The sequence below is a fragment of the Balaenoptera ricei genome, chromosome 8, assembly GCF_028023285.1.
Source record: "Balaenoptera ricei isolate mBalRic1 chromosome 8, mBalRic1.hap2, whole genome shotgun sequence".
NCBI lineage: Eukaryota > Metazoa > Chordata > Mammalia > Artiodactyla > Balaenopteridae > Balaenoptera > Balaenoptera ricei.
This window is the reverse complement of record NC_082646.1, coordinates 62,193,802-62,217,248: the sequence shown is the minus strand read 5'-3', so window position 1 is coordinate 62,217,248 and position 23,447 is coordinate 62,193,802. Positions and strand designations below refer to the sequence as shown.

Genomic DNA, 23,447 nt, shown 5'->3' with positions numbered 1-23,447 from the left:
CAACTTTAATGTAAAATTGAACGTAAGCATATCCAAGTGTCATGCCATACTTGAGTTTAGGAAAGTTTTTTTTTTTTTAAATAAATTTATTTTATTTATTTATTTTTGGCTGCGTTGGGTCTTCGTTGCTGCGCGCGGGCTTTCTCTAGTTGCCGCGAGCGGGGGCTACTCTTTGTTGAGGTGTGTGAGCTTCTCATTGCGGTGGCTTCTCTTGTTGTGGAGCACGGGCTCTAGGTGCGCAGGCTTCAGCAGTTGTGGCTCACGGGCTCTAGAGTACAGGCTCAGTAGTTGTGGCGCACGGGCTTAGTTGCTCGGTGGCATGTGGGATCTTCCCGGACCAGGGCTTGAACCCATGTCCCCTGCGTTGGCAGGAGGATTCTCAACCACTGCACCACCAGGGAAGCCCCAGGAAACTTTTTGACAGTTATAAAGTCTGTAAATCTAATTTGGGCTTAATTAACTTATCTTCAAAATATCATTTCTCTAAGGATAAGAACTGTGTCTATTTGTAACCCTACTATTTAGGTCTCTGCATATAGTAGGAAATGAATAATGGTAGAGAATAGTTATTGGGTTGGCCAAAAAGTTCGTTCAGCTTTTTATGTTACGAAAATCCCAAATGAACTTTTTGGCCAACCCAATATTTGTCACTCTAAATTACCTTTGGTATCTTAAAAAAAAACCCACCCCAAACAACTTTTATCATTTGTCCTAGGTACTATATGATTATACTATTTCATTTAATCCACACAATTCTGAGAATGGATATTATAAACTCTATTTTATAGATGAGAAAAATGATTTAACCAAGGTCATATCAATTCTGGTAAAAGGTTATTCCCAATGAAACATGGGAGTCTCCATGTAGTCCCCTCCCACATTGATTCTGGGCTTGTCCATATGATTTTCTTTGGACAATGGAACATATGCAAATCTGATAAAAGCACAGGCTTGATAAGAGTGCAACTAGGACTTGATTCCTTGGTATGTGCCTCTACCATGTGAGGAAGCCCTGTTTAGCCTATTTGAGGATGGAGGACCATATGGAAAAAAGGCCCAGCCCTCTAGCTGAATGCAGCTCTTTGAGTAATCATAGGAAAAACCTGCAGAAGAACTGCACAGACAACACCCAGATGATGAAAGATAAAAAAATCATTGCTGTTTCTGCCATTAAGCTGGGTGGTTTTTTTAAAGTCAGCAACAAATTATTGTATTTAAATAATTTAATTCCCAAATATCTGGGTATTTTCCAGATATCTTTCTGTTATTGGTTTCTAATTTAATTCTGATAGGTCGGAGAATATACTCTGCATGGTATCTATTCTTTTAAACTTACTGACACTGGTTTGTGGTATAGTATATGGCCTTGCTAAATATTCCATGTCCACTTTATTTATTTTTATTATTTTTATTTCTTTATTTATTTTTTGGCCACACCATGTGGCTTGTGGGAGCTTAGTTCCCTGACCAGGGATTGAACCCAGGCCCTCAGCAGTGAAAGTGCAGAGTCCTAACCACTGGACCGCCAGGGAATTCCTCCATGTCTACTTTAAAAGAACATATATTCTACTCCTGTGGGGTGGAGTATTCTATAAATGTCATTTAGGTAAAGTTGGCTAATAGTGTTATTCAAGTCTTCTATATTACTGATTTTCTAGCTCCTTGTTCTTTCAACTACTGAAAGGAAGGTTGAAGTCTCCAACTACAATTGCAGATTTGTCTATTTCTTTGTTCGGTTCTATCAGTTTTTTACTCCATCTATTGTGTAACTCTACTATTAGTTACAAACACGTCTAGGACTGTTACGTCTTCTTGATGAACTGACCTTATTTTTAATCATTATGAATCATCCCTCTTAAAATTTCTTATCCTGCTGTCTATTTTGTCTGATATTAATATAATCACTCCAGTTTTCTAAATATTAGTGTTGCTTCCCTGTGGTGAGCAACAGCTGAAATTTCTGCTCAGTTTTTTTGCCTTCTAGTTGTTGTTTCTTGCCAAGTTCCTTGGAGTTTCTGCTGCACATGTCTATTTAGGTTTAGCCAAGGATTTGGATGGTTATTTATATGCAAATTTGAGAACTCTCCGACATCCAAGCTCAAGCCAGTAAGACTTAGGCTCTCTGCTTGAATTTTTTTAAATAAATAAATAAATTAATTTATTTATTTTTGGCTGCGTTGGGTAGTCGGTGCTGGGCGCAGGGGCTACTCTTTGTTGCGGTGCATGGGCTTCTCACTGCAGTGGCTTCTCTTCTTGTGGAGCAGGGGCTCTAGGTGTGCGGGGTTCAGGAGTTGTGGCTCACAGGCGCTAGAGCACAGCCTCAGTAGTTGTGGCACACGGGCTTAGTTGCTCTGCAGCATGTGGGATCTTCCCGGGACAGGGCTCGAACCCGTGTCCCCTGCATTGGCAGGCAGATTCTTAACCACTGTGCCAGCAGGGAAGCCCTTCTCTGCTTGAATCTTAGTTGTACAGCCCCTCACAAAGAGCTGTAAAATGTAAATGTCACCAGGTATAGTCCCATTCTTTGAAGAGTCTTTTCCCCTCTAGATTTTATATGCTTTGGGTCATTTTCCAGTTTTATCAAATAGGTATTTTAAATATTTTTACCCTTATTAATAATTTTATCTAAAAGAGGATATAAGCTAGCCCCTTATTATCAGAAGCAGAAACCCTTGTAGAGATATAGTCTACATTCAAAGAAATCTTAAATTTCACTCAGTAATTTACTATTAATAATATTTGCATTGTAATTTTGAAACCGTTTAATATAGATGTTGGATAAGGCAAATAAAATATCGTATGATATTATTAGGAACTAAAAATTTCAATATAAGATAAAAAGATATAAATATAAAATAAAGAAGTTTAGGGCTTCCCTGGTGGCGCAGTGGTTGAGAATCTGCCTGCCAATGCAGGGGACATGGGTTCGAGCCCTGGTCTGGGAAGATCCCACATGCCACGGAGCAACTGGGCCCGTGAGCCACAATTACTGAGCCTGCACGTCTGGAGCCTGTGCTCCGCAACAAGAGAGGCCGCGATGGTGAGAGGCCCGCGCACTGCGATGAAGAGTGGTCCCCACTTGCCGCAACTAGAGAAAGCCCTCGCACAGAAACGAAGACTCAACACAGTCATAAATAAATAAATAAATAAATAAAAGACCGTGAATTTCTTTAAAAAAGAAGTTTAATAAAATCTTTCCAATTTTAAATTTGAATTGAAAATATCAATATGAACTCATGATTTTAAAAAAATTCCTAGCTCTAACAACAAAGGAAGGGCCAAGAAATAAATGATACCCATAACAATAAGCACCTTCACAGCCTAGACTTTGGTGTCTAAATACTATTCTATATTAAAAGAAAGCAGAGCTTCTTGGAGAAAAGGCTAATTCTAAGTCTGGGCAGGGAAAATACAAGGTGAGCCTAAGATAGCTTGTTGTGCTAGAAAGCAAAAAATGTTCAAAGACTAGCGGGAGTAATGTCAAAAGGACACAGAAGTCAGCTTAAATGGACTCTCAATGGCCAAATTTAGACAATATTGGGCTTAAAGAAGGACAACTGTAATACTGAAAATAGATTAAATGAATACAAATCTATAATAAATTGAGAATACATAAGGTGGGACTCCATGAGGAGACGTAAAGAATAAGTACTGGGGAAAGAACATCTACCGTGGAGCTGTAAACTGAAAAACTCCCAGAGATTGTATAGGGCTGAAAGATGTTGCAGTTCCATCCAGCCAGAGTTGAGAGACCAGAGACCTTGTTGGATACTCATGGCAAAAGAAGAAACTGCAGAAAGGAAATTCATTAGTAATAAGGCTAAATTAACCCTACTGGAAAGGCTACTCTAAACCAACCCAAAGCTTAAAAACAGGCCTTGAACAGATCAAACTGAGCTGGCTGCCCAAACAAAACTCAACAGGCTTTAAAATAAGAAAAGAGAATCCAGAAACTCAACAGCCAACCAGTCACAATTTCTAGTATTCAGTAAAAAATAGTACTAAGTATTTGAATAGCAGAAAAATATGAGCCATAACCAAAGGAAACATCAGTCAATAGAAAGAGAGCCAGAAATCACAGATATGATGGAATGAGTAGATGAGGACTTTAAAGTCACTATTATAAACATACTTAAGGATTTAAAGGACAACATGAAGATAAATAGGAGTGAACTGGAAGATATAAAGAACCAAATAGAATTCATAGAGCTAAAAATGTAATATCTGAAATCACAATTCACAGGATAGCCTTAATAGCAGGTCATACACTACAGAAGAAAAGACTAGTGAACTTGAATACATAATAACTCATCAAACTGAGATTATGATAAAAAGTAAGGCTGGATAAAAGTGTGTGGGGTGATCTTTACATGTGACATGTAGGACAATATCAAGTGATCTAATATTCATGTTGTTGGAGTTGAACTAACCTATATGACAGAAAGTAGATCAGTTGTTGCCTGGTCACAAAAGAACTTTTTGGGGTGATAGAAATATTTTATATCTTGATTGTGGCAGTGGATATTTAGGGGTGTGCATTTATCAAAGCACATTAAAGTGTTTACTTGAAATGGTTACATTTTATTTTATGTATATTATGCCTTAATAAAGTTGATTTTTAAAATTCCATGACATAGTAATAATACTTAAGAAAGGGAGAAAAATACTCATTTGCTGTCCCTGGAGGTGACTAGTACTTGTTAATTGCAATGGAAAAAGAAAAAAGAACTTTAACAGTAGAAAGATTTGGTAGTGCCACCTGAATTGAAAGTGACTATTCTTAGCATCAGTAGTGAGAAAACTTGATAAAACCATACTGTGATGAAAAACACAGCATCATTTATAAAGTATTCTTGCCTAAAATACAGACTATAATCAGACCTTTAAACTTAACTTCCATTTTACAGTATAGAAATAAACACATATTTAATATTGCAAAATATTAATAGTTGAATTTAGCATATTGGAAAATATATATTTATTCTTCATCTTTTTTATATGTTTGAAAATTTTCACAATAAAAATTGAAGAAAGTGATTAGTTAAGAGGTCTACTAACATACTACATTATAAGAGTACAGTGAAACCCCACAATAACAAGTCTGGAGGTAATATAAATTTGGATATAATATGACTGGAAATTTTGTTTTTATAGCAGGGTCACCCTTAGCATTTCATTAACCTTGTAGTAATGAGGCCTCACATTTTATGCAGCTGAAGTTTTTAGACTTCTCTTATAGCATTATGGCAAGGGTCTTACCATTTTTGAGTCATTGAGTACAACAGTGACATTGTAATTTTGAATTCCTCATGTACAAGAGAAACTTATGAGATGATAATTAAAAAAAATGGCATCTATTAAAATGTGTTTATATAGACAAGAAGTGATTTTATTTTTGGTTTTGTTAATTCATTTGATACCATGTATTTTGGCTTTCAAATGAACATTCAATTCAGATCATAAAATTTAGTTAATATCTTGGAGAAAGAGTCATATAGTTTATAGTTCCTCCTGCAGACCTTAATACCTAACATGTATAAAATGTCATTAAAAATTTCTGGGTATCTTTGACTTCTTACATTAACTTCCTCCTCTTTGTGTTAAACATTTCACTGTTAAAAAAGAGAAAAAACTGCCCTCAACCCAAATAAAGGTACAATTTAAACACACAAAAAAATAATTGTATCCTGAAACATAAGTCACGTACAGCTTCCAAAAAGGGCATTTAAAACTCTTGGTTTCTTGGCAAGCTACCTTAAAAATAGGTATGATATGTCAGATCAAGAATGTGTGTGTATCTGTATGACAAAAGGCATTTCAAAAAATTCAAATACCTAAATACCAGGTTAAGAAAATTGTTATTAAAGTTTAATTTAAGCAGTTATTGCCTCATTCCAATTCTTAAATTAGTCAGGGGCTGCAAAGAGTAGCACAGCTAGTACAAATATTCTTGTGATAATCGTAGAGATCATAACAATATAACAATAGGTTGTTCATCAATGTATATCTAGTATATTCATCAGTATCTGGCACGCAGCAGATACTCATTAAGTGTTTGGTAAACTAATGAATTAGTGAGTCTGTCCCCAAATTAACCAGCCAATAATTAATTAATCACTATATAACTTCTATTATACTATTCTTTGGAAACAGTATACTATTCCTATTCTTTGGAAAAGCACAGGTCATTTACATTTTTAATTTCTTATGACTGGAAAAATTTCTTTAATCTATTACTGAGTGCCACAAAGGTTTCTATTCTAATTAGCAACACTGAATGGAAACACATTATAGAAAAGACTGGATAAAGCAGATTAATCAACAAGGGAGGGTAGCATTCATGTTGTAGGAGTTAAAAACCAAACATAAAGGATATAATGGAATTTTAACTAGTTTTCTCTCTTTTGTGTAAGTATTTATAATAACTATTGAATGGAAAGAGAAAATCCAATACAAATGATACACAGGCAGAAAAGAGAAAAAGGGAATCTATTGAAACCATTACTGTCAATTCCTCTGAAGGCTCTTGTGGTCTAGTCTATGCAAAAATTTCATTATGACAATCTTGTAAATAATACTCTAACACTACCCTCATATTTGCCATCTAATTTTAGCTGGGTTATTTTTTGTAACTGATAAGTGGAAATCAAGTAAGAGATTGCTTTAAGATAGCAGTAGGATTAACTATATTTCACAGATATTCAAAACTGAGATAACGGATCTGGCATCACAGTTTCTAGCATATTGCATATTTTTGGTAAGAAAATTACCTTTGAGACTGCAGACTTAAACACTAGTATTAGGAGAGATGAGACATTCTGTTGTGGGACTCTCACTTCATATTTTTAGCTTTAAGCTAACAAACAGAGGGCAGTTTAGCACATTCATGGAAATAACAGGTCATTCAGCCTAAATGCAGACTTTATGTGATTGATACCTACTACTGCTACTACTGAAGGGCATGGTGGAGGTAGGGTACCAGACAGTGACACCATGGATGAAGTCTGGAAATGGAAAATACAAGAGAGAACACACCCTTCAGAAAACTTCTGAGACTTGTCCTGTTCTGTCAAGGCTCTGAAAACTGGCTTCACGCAGAGTCTGGAGAAACGAACAAGAAAAGTTCTTCTACACAAGCCAACGTTTCTCAAACTAGGCAAGAGCCTGCCAACGTGCTTGGCCAGCACCCTAGGGCAGCGGTTTAGCCATGACCCTGAGTTCAGTGAGGAAAATGGCTATTTATTGTTCACTCTGCTCTCTTCACTATGGAGGCTGTGGATCATGTGCCAGGAATGAAGGTGAGCTGGGGTTACTGGGGCTTCTCTAGACCAGGCAGATAGCAAGATAGTAAGCCTCTTCTGGTTCAGACCACTTCCATGGGGCTGTGCCAGCAACATGCTCGTATTCCCTGTCTTTGCTGATGCTGCCTCTCCACTTACTACCAACCCCCACTCCTTGCCCCGCCCCCATCACTGAAATACTGCCTCAAAACCTCTAGAGATCTGAAAGCGTATTTGAAAATCACTAGCTTAGATTAATGCTCAAAACAATACAAGAATTTCTTGTATAGCGTCTTCTTATACACTTATAGTGCTGCACTATATCTTAGGGCAGCTTATTTTGCCATTGGGCAGATCTGTTAGAAAGTATTTCCCAGTAGCAAGCTCAAATCTGCCTCCTTCCTACCTTCTTCTTTCAGTTCAAGTTCTGCCTCTTGAGGTTGCATGGCATAAGTCTGTGCTATCCCCTTTTCATCTGTCAATATCCGTCTTAAGTCCTATCTCTTTGTGTTACCTGTCCTAACAACTCCTCCCACAGTGACCTCTGTGTCCTTTGGGTTCCTTAAGTGTTAAGTATACTCGTGTGGACCACTCCTTGGCACTTATGCTTTACAGTCTTAGTTATCTTGGGCATTCTTTAAGCCTTCCTAACAAGAACATATTCTCGTTGACGGCTGGACAGTCACAGTGTTTTTTTAATGTCTACTTCCACATCCCTTCACTATGTTGCATTGGATAGATAACTAAATACAAGTGTGCACAGGTCCTTCATGAACTGGTCTTAACCACAATGACTTTCCTTACTTTCTACCACATTTCTTCACAAAAATCCTCCATGCTAATCAAATCCAACTGCCAAACTACATCTTATATCTTCCTCCTTTGCAAATAACTTTTCTTTCCATCTCAACTTCTCCCCCTCTAGGTCATGGAATATTAGCCTAGGGTACATGAACTTCTGAATACTATACATAAAATGTACATTTTTTTGTGATAGAGAGGGTTTCACACTTTCATATAATCCTCAAAGGGTCCCATGACTCCACAAAAGATTAAAATCCACTGCTGTAACTTTTTTTTGCCTTGTCTGCTTAACCAACTCTTCTCTATTCTTAAAAAGTCAGCTTATGCCCCTGGATCCAGTGAACGTTTCATATGGGGGGAGACTTTTCTAGGCACTGAACTTACATGTATTAATTTCTATACTATGCTGACTGATTTATTATGTAACTTGTGAAAACTTTAAAATTAATACCTTTATTGTGACTTAATTCTTTTGTTATTTAATGTTTCATGATTGTAAACTCTTCATAATGGGTTCAGTGTCTTTGTGTTATGTGTACTACCTTGTATGAAACAGGCACTCAAAAAGAATACTCTGGACACAGATGGTAAAATCAATCTTCAAATTAATCAGTGTATAGAAACTGAATTCTAAAGGTCCACATCACGGCTGTGACATTGCTGGAGCTGGGCAAAATGCCACAATTAGCTGCCACCTCACCTCTGCTTTACGAATATTTTCTCTAGCTTCATCTATTTTCTGTTCCAACTCTGTTCGGCCTTGTTCTGAAACTGCAACTCCATGACATTCCAGATCATCTAGAACCTATTAAAGAAAATAGGAAAATGATGATTGTTTTCTATTTTTCTCTTTTTTTTTCTTAAAGTGACTAGAATATCTAGATAATTTTAAAGACTTTAGTGACAAGTGACCATGATTCCCTTTTTAACCTTTGTTTTCATTTATTTATTTGATAATTTAACAACCTCTGAAAACCGAGTTATTTGTAGTGAGGTGGATGGACCTAGAGACTGTCATACAGAGTAAAGTTAAGTCAGAAAGGAAAAACTAATACCATATGCTAACACATATATATGGAATCTAAAAAACAGGTTCTGAAGAACCTAGGGGCAGGACAGGAATAAAGACGCAGATGAAGAGAATGGACTTGAGGACACGGGGTGGGGAAGGGTAAGCTGGGACGAAGTGAGAGAGTGGCATGGACATATATACACTACCAAATGTAAAATAGATAGCTAGTGGGAAGCAGCTGCATAGCACAGGGAAATCAGCTCGGTGCTTTGTGACCACCTAGAGGGGTGGGATAGAGATGCAACAGGGAGGAGATATGGGGATATATGCATATGTATAGCTGATTCATTTTGTTATACAGCAGAAACTAACACACCATTGTAAAGCAATTACACTCCAATAAAGATGTTAAAAAAAAAAACAAAAAACCTCTGAAATAATTATAGACTTACAGGAAGTTGCAAAAGTAGTAGAGTCCCTTCACCCAGCTTCCCCCAAGGGTAACAACTTATCTAACTATAGTACAATATAAAACCCAGAAAATTGACACTGGCACTATCTATAAACCTCATTTGAATTGCATGTTTTGATATGTATACCTTTAATTTTTTAAAATTACATGAATATAAAGCATTGTCTCTAAATAACAACTAATACAAAATGGTAAAAAATCTGTTGTATCTTCATACCCCACCATGTGCTCCCCACCCCAAGATAAAGACGGTCCCATCAATTTATTTGTATTTTATCAAGCCATCTCTTATGTATTTCCTTACATGCTTTGTACAGTTTTGTTTGAAAAATAATAAAATGAGATCTACCTTCCCTTCAATGTGTCTAAGAAACCTTTTTGTGTTTGTACAAACTGACTGACTTCATTCTCTAATTAATCCACAGATTCAATAGTTCAACCATACCATATTTTGTTTACTCTTACTTTACTGCTATTTGAGTGTTCAAATTTCTCAATACTATAAACAGTACTGTACAAACAACCTAGTCAATGATTCTTTGAACACATACGGGAATATTTATCTAAGGTAAAAACACAGAAGTGGAAACTGTACATTTTTATAGACATTGCCAAACTGCTCGCAAGAGGCTGTACCTACTCTTCTAGTAGTGTGTAAGAGCACGTTTCTCTATATTTCACCAACACTGGATATCGTCAGTATTTGAAATTTTATAAAAATTATCCCATTGTTTCAACTTTCATTTCTCTGTAATAGAATATCATTTCATATGCTGCTGGTCTTCTCTATTTCTACTTTTATAAATGGGCAGTTCATATCCTCTATCCATTTTTCTACTTTTTTGTCTTTTTCTTATTACTTAAGTATATTTCCTTCCAGATATTAGTCCTTTTTCTGTTATTTATGTCACAAATATTTCCTCCCATTCTATTCCCTTTCTCTTAACTTTTAAAAGTTCTTTTGTTTTACAGAAATTTTTTATGTAGTCATATTTATCAATCATCTTCCTTTATGGGTTCTGGGTTTTGTGTCTTACTTAAGAAGTCACTGGTAATATGCCAAAAATATTCTATATGTTTTTTAGTTTTTAGTAGTCTTGTATCTAGCGTTTAGCTCTTTAATTCTTTTGAAATTTACCTTGTATATGGCAGAAGGGAGAAATCTAACTGCATATTTTTTCCCAAATACACAGACAATTGCTTTAATGCGATTTACCGAATAAATCCTTTCCCCAAAGATTTGAAATACCATTAACATGTTTTTGATTTACTTATTTTTTTATGTTTTTTTTAAAGTAATTTAATATTTTATTTATTTATTTATTTTTGGCTGCATTGGGTCTTCGCTGCTGCGCGCAGGCTTCCTCTAGTTGTGGCGAGTGGGGGCTACTCTTCCTTGCGGCGCACGGGCTTCTCATTGCTGTGGCTTCTCTTGTTGTGGAGCACGGGCTCTAGGCGCACGGGCTTCAGTAGTTGCAGCACATGGGCTCAGTAGTGGTGGCTCGTGGGCTCTAGAGCACAGGCTCAGTACTTGTGGAGCATGGGCTTAGTTGCTCCACGGCATGTGGGATATTCCCGGACCAGGGCTCAAACCCATGTCCTCTGCACTGGCAGGTGGATTCTTAACCACTGCACCACCAGGGAAGTCCAACATGCTTTTTATTATGAAATATTTCAAATATACTCAAAAGTAAAGAGACTAGTATGATGAACTCCTATATACTGATCACCAAGATTCCATAGTTAACGAGACTTTTCCACATTTGCTTTACCTACTATCCTTTATTTTTCTTGTGCTAAAGCATTTTAAAGCAAATTCCAGACATCCTGTCATTTCATTCCTACATGTTTTAGTGAAAGTCTCTAAAAACATGAACTTAAAAAAAATACAACCACAATACTGTTATAAGACCTAACAATAATTCCTTGGCAGCCTTAATATGCTGTTCTGGGCTTCCCTGGTGGTGCAGTGGTTAAGAACCCGCCTGCTAATGCAGGGGACACAGGTTCGAGCCCTGGTCCAGGAAGATCCCACATGCCAAGGAGCAACTAAGCCCATGTGCCACAACTACTGAGCCTGGGCTCTAGAGCCCGTGAGCCAAAACTACTGAACCCACGTGACGCAACTAGTGAAGCCCGTGCTCCGCCAACAAGAGAAGCCACTGCAATGAGAAGCCCGCGTACCACAATGAAGAGTAGCCCCTGCTCGCCGCAACTAGATAAAGCCCACAGGCAGCAAAGAACACCCAACACAGCCATAAATAAATAAATAAATTTATATATATATGTAAAAAATATGCTGTTCACCATTAAAATTCCCTGTCTGCCTGAAAATGACTTTTTAGGGTGGTTTGTTTGAATCAACAGCTAAAGGTCCATACATACACAGAAAAATTTTTTTGATATATTTGTTAACTCTTGTATGATACTACAGTTTTAATTACTATAATCATTACTGCATCTTTCAGTATGTGTTAAGGCACAAATGTCTCATTATTGTTGTTACTGGCTATTCTTGTACATGAAGAAAAATTCAGATATATTTTAGGATCAGACTGTGAAGTTTCTCTAAAAATATTTTTTAAGTTTCATTGGGATTTCACTGAAATTACAAATAAATTTAATTAAAAAACCACATAAAAAAAAAAGTCAGGGGCTTCCCTGGTGGCACAGTGGTTGAGAATCTGCCTGCCAATGCAGGGGACACGGGTTCGAGCCCTGGTCTGCGAAGATCCCACATGCCACGGAGCGACTAGGCCCGTGAGCCACAATTACTGAGCCTGCGCGTCTGGAGCCTGTGCTCCGCAACAAGAGAGGCCGCGATAGTGAGAGGCCCGCGCACCACGATGAAGAGTGGCCCCTGCTTGCCGCAAATAGAGAAAGCCCTCGCACAGAAACGAAGATCCAACACAGCCATAAATAAATAAATAAATAAATAAATAAAAATTAAAAAAAAAAAAAGAATGTTCAGCAAAAAAAAAAAAAAAAGTCAGAGAAAGACAAATACTGTATGTTATCACTTATATGTGGAATCTAAAATATAAAACAAACTAGTGAAAATAACAAAAAAGAAACAGACTCACAGATATAAAGAACAAACTAGTGGTTACCAGTGGGGAGAGAGAAGGGGGGAGGGGTAAAATAGGGGTACGGGATTAAGAGGTACAGACATGCATAAAGTCAAAAAGCTACAGGCTGGGGGCTTCCCTGGTGGCGCAGTGGTTGAGAATCTGCCTGCTAATGCAGGGGACACGGGTTCGCGCCCTGGTCTGGGAAGATCCCACATGCCACGGAGCAACTAGGCCCGTGAGCCACAACTACTGAGCCTGCGCGTCTGGAGCCTGTGCTCCGCAACAAAAAGAGGCCACAATAGTGAGAGGCCCGCGCACCGCGATGAAGAGTAGCCCCCGCTTGCCGCAACTACAAGAAGCCCTAGCACAGAAACGAAGACCCAACATAGTAATCAATCAATAAATAAATCTTTAAAAAAAAAAAAAAAAAAAAAAGCTACAGGCTGTATTGTACAGCACAGGGAATACATCCAATATTTTATAATATAACAAATGGAGTATAATCTTTAAAAATTGTGAATCACTATGTTGTACATCTGAAACACATAATATTATAAATCAACTATACATCAATAAAAAAAAGAATTTAAAAGTTAAAAAAAAATCCACAATATATGAATCTCTCCAATTACCCATGTCTTCTTTGATAAAAAAAAAGTCTTTCTTCTTACAGGTCATGACACTGGTTGATTTATCAGTATTTTATTGCTGTGGTGAATAATTTTTTTCCAACTGCATTTTGCAATTATTATTTCTAGCTAATATGAAAACTAATGATTTTTGTATGTAGTCTTGTTTCTATTGACTTTACTGAACTCTTACTACGTCTGACAGTTTGACAGCTGGGTCTCCTATATTTGAGGGGGTACACAACCACCTCATCTATAAGTAATGACAGATGTACCTCTTCCAAATATTTAAACACCTTATCTTTCTTTCATTAAGAGCACTGACAAAGTGGTGATCACAGGTGCTGTTTTCTTATTTTATCATTGTGGTAGGTAGAATGGTCTCCAAAGATGTCCACACTCTAATCCCTGGAAATGTGTGTATGTAAGACATAATTTACTGATATATTAGAGTTATAGACCTTAACACAGATTAACGTCTGGATTATCTGAGCAAGTCCAATCTCATCACGTGATCCCTCACAGACAGAGAACTTTCTCTGGCTGGAGTGAGATGAGACACAGGCCAAAAGAGAAGTCAGAGAGATTCCAAGCATGAGAAGGATGCAATGCACTGCTGCCGACTCTGATGTAGGAGCCCATGTGCAAGGACCAGAGAGAGTGCCCTCTAGGAGCTAAGAGTAGCCCTTAGCTGTTACAGTTTAAAGAACTGTTATCAGCCATACAGTTATAAGGAACTAGATTCTGACAACAACCTGAATGAGCTTGGAAGTGGATTCTCCCCCAGAAGCCAGCCCAGTGGACACCTTGATTTAGGTCTTGTTAGAGCTAGAGCAGAAAATCCAGCCAAGCCCACCCAGACTTCTAATGTATAGAAGTGTGAGACAATAAACTTGTTTTAAGCCACTAAGTTTGTGGTAATTTGTTATGGCAGCTATAGAAAACTAATACAACCATCAGGTATAATGTTTGCTCTAAGTTTCAGGAAGCTATCCTTGTCAGAGTGAAAAAGTCTTAATCCAGCTGGTTGGGAATTTCGTTTTACTTTTTAATCACTAAGGTATAGTGATTAGGCATAATCACTAAGGCATAATCACTAAGGAATTTTATTATGTGCTTTATTGGCAACTATGACAATAATTATATAATTTTTCATCTTTATTCTGTAAACACATTTTACTATACTGATATATTTTCTAATGTTGAATTGTCCTTGTACCCTAGTCATGTGCTTAAAACACAGCTGGATTTATTTTTATTAAATTTTATTTAGCATTTTTACAAGTTTTTTACATCTTTGTTAAAAATCAGTTGACCATATATGTGTGTGCCTATTTCTAGACTCTTCACTTTGTTCCATTTATCTATAAGTCTATTCTTGCATCAATACAGTAACATCTTGATTACTGTAGTTTTGTGTCTTGAAACCAAGTAGAGTAAGCCCTCTAACTTTATCCTTATTTTTCAAAATTGCTTTGGCTATACCAGATCATTTGCATTCCCATGTATGTTTTAGAAGCATTTTGTCAATTTCTACAAAAAAACCCTGCTGGGTGTTTGACTTGGATTTCATTCTATATATGGACTAACTTGGAGATAAATGGTATTTTAAAAATATTTAGACTTCTATTCCACTGGTCTATATGTTCTTTTGCCAGTACTACAATGTCTTGAATACTGCAGTTTTGTAATAAGTTTTGAAGTTTGGAAGTATGAGTCCTCCAACTTTGTTCTTTTTTCAAGACTGTTTTGGGTATTTGGAGTCCCTTGAGATTCCGTATGAATTTTAGGGTAGGTTTTTCTATTTCTGCAATAAATACTGTTGAGATTTTCATAGGGATTGCATTGAATCTGTAGATCATTTGGGGTGGTATGTCATCTTAACACTATCTTCCATTCTGTGAAAGGAGGATGTCTTTCCACTTATTTATGTCTTTTTAAATTCCTTTCATCAGTGTTTTATACTTTTTAGTGTACAAGTATTTTGCCTCTTTGGTTAAGTTTATTCCTAAGTATTTTATTCTTTTTGATGGCAGTGTAAATGGAACTGTTTTCTTAATTTCCTTTTCTTTCTTTTTTATGTTTTTGTTTTTAAATTTATTGTACTGAAATATAGTTGATTTACAATGTTGTTAATCTCCTTTTCTAATTATTCATTGTATAATGTATATTATATGGTGTAGAAATACAACTGACTTTTGTGAGTTAATTTTGTTTCCTGAAACTTTGCTGAGTTTATTAGTTCTAACAGGTGTGTCTCTGTGTGTGTGTGTGTGTGTGTGTGTGTGTGTGTGTATGTGTGTGAGTGTGTATGTGTGTGAAATCTTTAGGATTTCCTACATATAAGATCACGTTGGGACTTCCCTGGTGGTCCAGTGGTTAAGACTCCATACTCCCAATGCAGGGGGCCCGGGTTTGATCCCTGGTTGGGGAACTAAGATCCTACATACTGCAACTAAGCCTGCATGCCGCAACTAGAAAACCCCACGTGCCACAACTAGAGAAGAGTGCACGCTGCAATGAAGACCCAGAGCAGCCTAAATAAATAAATAAATGACCCTGTCATTGGTGAACAGAGATAATTTTACTTCTTCCTTTCCAATTTGGATGCCTTTTATTTCTTTTTCTTGCCTAATTGCTGTGGCTAGAACTTCTAGTGCTATATTGAATAGAAGGAGTGAAAGGGGGCATCCTTGTCTTATTCCTGATCTTAGAGGAAAAGCTTTCAGTCTCTCACCATTGAGTATTACTGTTTTTTAACAAACTGAATATATGCTTCTTTGTGTTTTACTTACCTGGGGTTTGTTGAACTCCTTGGATTTGTGGGTTTACAGTTTTTATTAAGTTTGGACAATTTTCAGCTACAATTTTTTTCAAATATTTTTCTCTTTCATTTTATTGCTTAAACTATACCTTACTAGATTAAAGCCCATCAGAGGTCACACTATAAAGAACTAGAAAAGTCATTGAAATCTGTCTGTCTCTACCTCCTAGCAGAAAGACTCAACATGCCTTGACAACAGAGAGAGGAAACAGATTTATTTTTAACATCTGAACATTTACTTTCAAATAGAGTCAGACATTCTAGTGGAAAAAACCTCTTTGTGTGCTTCATATTTTGAAGTATAAAGCTGCAGTAATTAATCTCATCACTGTTTATTAGATGTGTGGTAGACAGATAACTTGTCTTTCTAGTTCACAAATTTTTTGATTGAGATAAACTGTATTAGAGGAACTGTACCCAAAAGCCTTATCTTCCCTTGAATCTGATTTAGATGACAAGATTCTAGATTTCAAGCTGGAGTCTGATGCTGAGCTTTGGGGAATTTTGGGTGAAGAGGAGAGATATATTTTGCATGCAAGAGGCATGTGAACTGTTATGGCCAGAAGTTAGGCTGTGGCAGATTGTGTTTTTCGAAAAATAGCTACTACAATATTTCCCATTCCACATGTTCTTCTAGAACCTTGCAATTTCCCCACCAAGAAGTATTGATACTTTATGACCTCTCTCCTTGAATCTGGACAGGGCTTTGTGACTGCCTCTATTAATAAAAACATGACACAATTAAAATCTTGTTATTTCTGAGGCTAGATCAGAAAAGATGATATAGCTCCTACTTGGAGCTATTGGGGCTCTTGGGGCTCACACCTTTGCAGCCCTGTGCTACCAGCTACCATGTAAGAAGTACAGCTAATCTGAAGCCACTATGTTGGAGAAACTGTATGGAGAGACCACAAAGAGACAGAGATGCATGAGACACTCTAATTATTCCAGTTCCCAGCTGTTCAAGTCTTCCTGGTCCAAACACCAGCTATTTCAGTGGGGAAGCCTGTGAGATAACTCTAGCACCAGCCACTATCTGATTGTAATTACATGACAGACCCCCACCCCCACCTCCTAAGTGAGAACTGCCAAGCTGAGCCCATCCAATCCCCAGAGTAGTAAGAAAAAATTTAAAAGATTCTCTTTTTGTGGCATTAAATTTGAGGTGGTTTGTTATGCAGCATTAGATAAGTGGAACACTGAATTCGAGATGCCTGAGAAAAGATGTGACAGTGAAAAGAAGATGTCAAAGCAGGCTAGAGGATATATGTATACACAGAAGAAAGGCCCAATGTTGGAGATGGTAATTTATTATTTGTTGGTAAGTGAAACCACGGCAGTAGTAAAGACTGCCTATAATGAGAATAAAGAATAAGAAAAGAAGATAGCCTAGTATGGAAGCGTAAGGAATTTAAAATGTAAATGTAAGATGAAGAAAGAAGAACCTTTAAAAGAATCTAGGAATGTTAGCGAGGAAAAGGAAAACCATGACAGTGTTTAAGTCATGGATGACTAGAGAAGAGAGTATTTCAAGACAAAGGGAACTGTCAATTGTGATACAACTGCCAACGGGTTGAGTAAGATAAGAAATTAAAGTGGCCATTTTGGACTTAGTGACAGAGACATCATTGGTAATTTTGGCATGTGCAGTCTCTACGAATTGGTGCAGGGAAAGGGGAAGAAGGGAAAGCTCAAATGTAATAGGCTAAAAAATAAGCAGGAGGTTAGGAGATACAGATACTAAACACAGACAATTCTCTTAAGAAGCTGGATATGAAGGTAAAGAAAAAGAAAAATAAAGTTATAAATAAATGGAAAATAGAAAAAAATTTACTATATCTAAAATAATTTCTTTGTACTTAAAGTTTCGTCTTTCTTTTTTTAAGATTTATTTATTATTTAGTTATTTATTTTATTTATTTTTGGCTGCACTGGGTCTTAGTTGTGGCACGTGGGATCTTTGTTGAGGTGTGCAGGGTCTTTCATTGCGGCGTGCAGGCTTCTCTCTAGTTGTGGCGTGTGGGTTTTCTCTTCTCTAGTTGTGGTGCACAGGCTCCAGGGCACAAGGGCTCTGTAGTTGTGGCGTGCGGGTACCACAGCACACGGGCTCTGTAGTTTGCAGCATGCAGGCTCTCTAGTTGAGGCGCGCAAGCTCAGTAGTTGTGGCGCGCGGACTTAGTTGCCCCGCGGAATGTGGGCTCTTAGTTCCCTGACCAGGGATTGAACCCGCGTCCCCTGCATTGTTAAGGAGGATTCTTTACCACTGGACCACCAGGGAAGTCCCTAAAGTGTAGTCTTGAAGATACATTTTCATGGAATCTACAATTGCATCTTCAGAAAGTCTGTCTTAGAGATGAAAAGCCTAATTCAACATACGCACATCTCTTCCACTGCCCAAAAGATTATAATACACTATCACTAGTCTTCCTTAGGCAATTCTATGGCAAACAGATAAATTACTGTGTTGCTGCTAGAGGGCTTAAGGAATTTTCAAGTTTAGTAGATAGCTGAGAACATACTTCTGAGTGCTGAGAAATTATAGAAAAAACATCTATCGGATATTTTCCACATCAATAAAATTCAACTCCTTAAACTGGTTTGACATTTGGCTTAATGCTGGACGTAACCTAAGATTCTCTATCACACTTACCCGTTGTTGGTGAACAATATTTTTGTGCTCCCGTGCCACACGTGTGGCCCATTTCCGAGCCTCTTTGTTTAAACTGTGCTCCTCTGTGGTCCCAGTTTCTGATTCTAACTGTCGGCTCTACAACACAAGAGAGAACAGAGAGAAAAGTACTGTTATCCTTATTGAAATCACTACCATTTTGTAGGTAGACCAGAGGGCCTTCACTTTATCAGCACTCAAAACAGGAGGCATGCTCCACTACTGTGGGGAGCAATGTCTCATGTCACAGAAGATTAGCAGAAGACAAAGAGGATGGTATGAAAACCGTAAATGACCACAGATTGTTGTCTTACATTGCTGAACATTAAAGCTTCATCTCTAACTGTAGCATGATCCATTTTGGGTATAAAGCAAGCTAGCTAAGCAAAGAAGAAAAAGTATTTATGCCAACCTACTATGACACTAAAATAGGTGCACAGACAAAATGGAAACAACTCAACAGTTTCAATGGGATTAAAGAAAGAATCATTGCATAGAAGTGAAAAGAAAAATAAAACAATACAGTAACAGTGACACAACCTATCCATCCTCAAAAATATTGGGTTTAATTTAGTTATACTTACCACCAAACCTCAAACTAGCTTTTGTCATTCTTCTGGGCCTTAATGTCATCTCAAAGATAGGGGTGCTAGATCAAATGATTACTAAGGGTTTCTTCTTGCCCTAAAATGCTATACCCATATTTCATAAAGAACAAACTGCAAAATCTAACTAAACAAGAGTAATAGTTAACCACTATTATGCAAGGTACTGTGGAAAGTGCTTCACATAACTTTTATAACAATCTTATGAGACGGGTCACACAGCCATTTTATGGAAAAGGAAATCAAGGCTCAGAGATGTTAAATAAAATTTCCAGTGTGCGCCAGATATTCAATGTTACAACTTCCGATTCCAGAATTAGAGCTCTTAACCACTAAACTATTTTAACTTTCTCTAAACTCTTAAGAACCCATGAAAAAAATCTTTATTAAAATAACTAGGAAAGAAAATAATTTTTTAAAATATGAATTATCCAAAGATGATTTTAATACAAAAAGCAAAATTTTAGAGTGGAAAGATCTTTAAAAACTGACTTCCATGGGACTTCCCTGGTGGTCCAGTGGTTAAGAATCTGCCTTCCAATGCAGGGGATGCAGGTTTGATCCCTGGTCGGGGAACTAGGATCCCACATGCTACAGAGCAACTAAGCCTGTGCGCTGCAAGGAAAGATCCCGCGTGCCCTGCGTGCGCAACGCAGCCAAAAGTAAGTAAATAAATAAATATTAAAAAAGAAAAAAAAAAACCCAAACTGACTTTTGCAAGGTCACATAGCTCAAAATTGGTAAACAGGATTTGATAAATTGGATTACAAATTTAATATTTTTGTTGGGGGTACTGTAGGCAAGGTTGAAGAACTTTTACTCTATGCAGACATTTCAGCTAAAGCTAGATTATATAATGATAAATGAATTGAAACATATCCAAATCTAACCAACTTTACATTTACATTTTATACCGATTCATTCTTTGGGCTATTAGGGAACCAACTTTCTTATTATATTTATTTGCAAAAGGATCTAGGCATTTACATTTATATCTGTCCTCAGAAGCCAGGGTTTAAAAAGTTAAACCCTGGATGAAGATGCAAATGTGATCTATAGGATGTATGGTAGAAAGGTATACTCTGAAGAGCCCAGGTACAGGTTTTTAAGCCAGATAAACCCAGTTTTAATCCTCTCTATGCCACTTATTAGCTTCATGATCTTGGGCTGTTAGTTAAACTGTATCTTAGTTACAGCCGAAAATTGGTGAAAATGCCACCTATCTCATAGGGGTTATTTAGGGCAAAACGAGGTCATATTTTAAACATTCTCTTATGGTATATACATAAGCATCCAATAGATGGTAACTGCTAATGTTAAAGACCCAACAGAAAATTACTTGAAACAAAAAATTTTGTCATTACTGTTAATAAAAAAGTCCAAATAATTCCCAGGTTCTTGATAGCCCAAATAATGAACCAAAAACAAGACCGAAGATATAATGAAAGGATCTCAAAGAGAATGAACTTATAGAGCACAGAGTAGATGAGAAAGAAGGCAACTGATAGAGAAATTTAATTTTTATTACTGAGGTACATTTTAGGAACTGGTAAATGGGTCTAAAAATGTGTGCTGGCTGCATGGCCAACGTGCCCATGCAGAATCTGTACCTTTTTACTGAGTATTATCTGTGCTTAAAAGCTGGAGAAATAAAGATAGGGCTTTTTCTCATTCCCTATGGGTTTACTATTACTCAGGAGTGCCCAATGATCAGAACAGATCACAATTACCACTGATTGGGAGATGTGACTTTGGGACCCTCTGGGCAGGGAATAATAACACATAACTAAAATTCAAGTAAATTGATCTTTTTCATGAATTCTGAAATCAAGCCATGGAAAAACATGGCTACCTATAATACAGTTCTAGACAAATGAGAATTCCATACAAGGCAAACACAGCCCAGGGTACTAAACAATACATAGAGAAATGTTCTAATGCCACTCTGGAGATCAAAGATGAATATAAATCTGAATCTAGTAAAGATCATTACCTTTTAAAATGGTGGTATCAGTAGTGGTTGATTCCAGCAAAGGAATGCTAGTGACTGCTTCTTTTTAAAATGCTGGCTAATTTAATCGTTGGTTCATACTTTTAACACTTTTCCTTTACCTTTTAAAAGTATAGTTAAAATACATAAAGGAATAGTAACATATAGGCTATTAAGCACAATAATTTAAAGAACATTGTTATTTTCCTGAAGCAGAACATGAGACTTTAACAATTAAGTATCAAACAGCACTGTAGCCTAGCTCTGGAAAAGTGCACTTATTTAACTTGATTATTTTTAAAGAGGCATATATTATAACATAACAATTCTCAGAGTAATAGTAGCACAAAAATAATTCAAATAAATTACAAACTGAAGAGAAATGCTATAAAAGGAATTTCCTATCGACTTTTAAATGTAGATTAGGTAGTTTTTTATTAGTCTGTCAGTTTGGGTTATTTTATAAGTTAGGTCAACTAAATGTGATTCTTGAAAACTCTGGAAACATCAGATTTCAAAAATCATACAAACTTTAATAAAAAATTTCAGAAGCAGATAGGTCTTTTCCTGGAAAATAAATGTCAATCCAAACACAAGCCTATGATTTTGAGTACTGTTCCCTCTGGTTGGAATAACTCCCCTATATTTTTTTGTCCACAGACAAATTCCTAGTTATTCTTCAAATCTCAGTTCAAGTCCTTGTTCTCTGTGAAATCTTCGCTGACTTTCCCAGATAGACTCAGTGGCTCCTTCACTTTAGACATATCTCCATTATATTAATTTATTAATTTGTTAGACATCTACTGAGTGGCTACTGTCAGGCCAACATCACATTATACTGTGACTGCTGCATGTATGTTTCCTATTTGTCTTTAGGCAATCTGAGGCCTCGAAAGGATACATTTCCTGGCATCTAGCACCATGCCTAATAGTACACAGAATGCCCTCAGTAAAGGCTGGTAAACATATAACCTAAAGTGAGGGGCAGGCCACCAGATTATTAGAATGGTGTCTTCAGGGGGACAAGAGAATAAACATACTGAATTAGAATCAGTTTCTAATGGATGAAAGAAAGTATTTTGTGTAGGGAAGAACAGAATGAACAGAGGAGAAAGGGGACTAATTTACTGAGTATCATGCATTTTAATACAGGTTCTCAAAGCTCACTTGAGGACTGAGATCTCTCTCCCACTTGTAAAATAAAAGGTCTCTTTCTTCATGTTTAAATTCTCACTACAAAATCCACTCAAAATGGATGACTAAGGAAGGAATTGTTTTTGAATCTCCCAATTAAGGAATTTTTATACATTTTATTTTATGAAATTTATTTGTTCTTCAAAAAGCAGCCATTAGGGAGTCACCGGGCCTGCGCGCTCTGCGGAGGGAAAGCCCGCAGCCTCCGCCAGGTGAACTGGGAAGCAGACTCTTGAGTTCAGAGCTGGCCTGTGGTTTTTGCATCTCATCAAGGAGCTCCTCCTCATACAGCCGTGTGGATGACAGGCTCTTGGTGCTCCAGCCAGGCGTCAAGGCTGTGCCTCTGAGGTGGGAGAGCCAAGTTCAGGACACTGGTCCACAAGAGACCTCCCAGCTCCACGTAATATCAAACGGCGGAAATCTCCCAGAGATCTCCATCTCAACGCCAAGACCCAGCTCCACTCAACGACCAGCAAGCTACAGTGCTGGACACCCTATGCCAAACAACTAGCAAGACAGGAACACAACCCCATCCATTAGCAAGAGAGTCTGCCTAAAATCATAATAGGGCCACAGACACCCCAAAACACACCACCAGAAGTGGACCTGCCCACCAGAAAGACAAGATCCAGCCTCATCCACCAGAACACAGGCACTAGTCCCCTCCACCAGGAAGTGTACACAACACACTGAACAAACCTTAGCCACTGGGGACAGACACCAAAAACAACGGGAACTACGAACTTGCAGCCTGCGAAAAGGAGATCCCAAACACAGTAAGTTAAGCAAAATGAGAAGACAGAGAAACACACAGCAGATGAAGGAGCAAGGCAAAAACCCACCAGACCTAACAAATGAAGAGGAAATAGGCAGTCTACCTGAAAAATAATTCAGAATA

The 23,447-nt window shown here is 37.3% G+C and overlaps 1 protein-coding gene across 3 annotated transcripts in view; it reads right to left on the bottom strand.

Moving 5' to 3' along the window:
• Positions 1–23,447, bottom strand: part of FCHSD2 (FCH and double SH3 domains 2) — a 309,032-nt gene that overhangs the window by 33,599 nt on the left and 251,986 nt on the right. For 2 of the 3 annotated variants that reach the window (XM_059930854.1, XM_059930852.1), the window contains 2 exons: positions 18,743–18,859; positions 8,785–8,889 (listed from right to left, as the gene is read on the bottom strand). In XM_059930854.1, coding sequence (XP_059786837.1) covers positions 8,785–8,889; positions 18,743–18,859 — 222 coding nt within the window. The remainder of the gene's footprint in view (positions 1–8,784; positions 8,890–18,742; positions 18,860–23,447) is intronic. The other variant, XM_059930853.1, reaches the window with a different exon arrangement.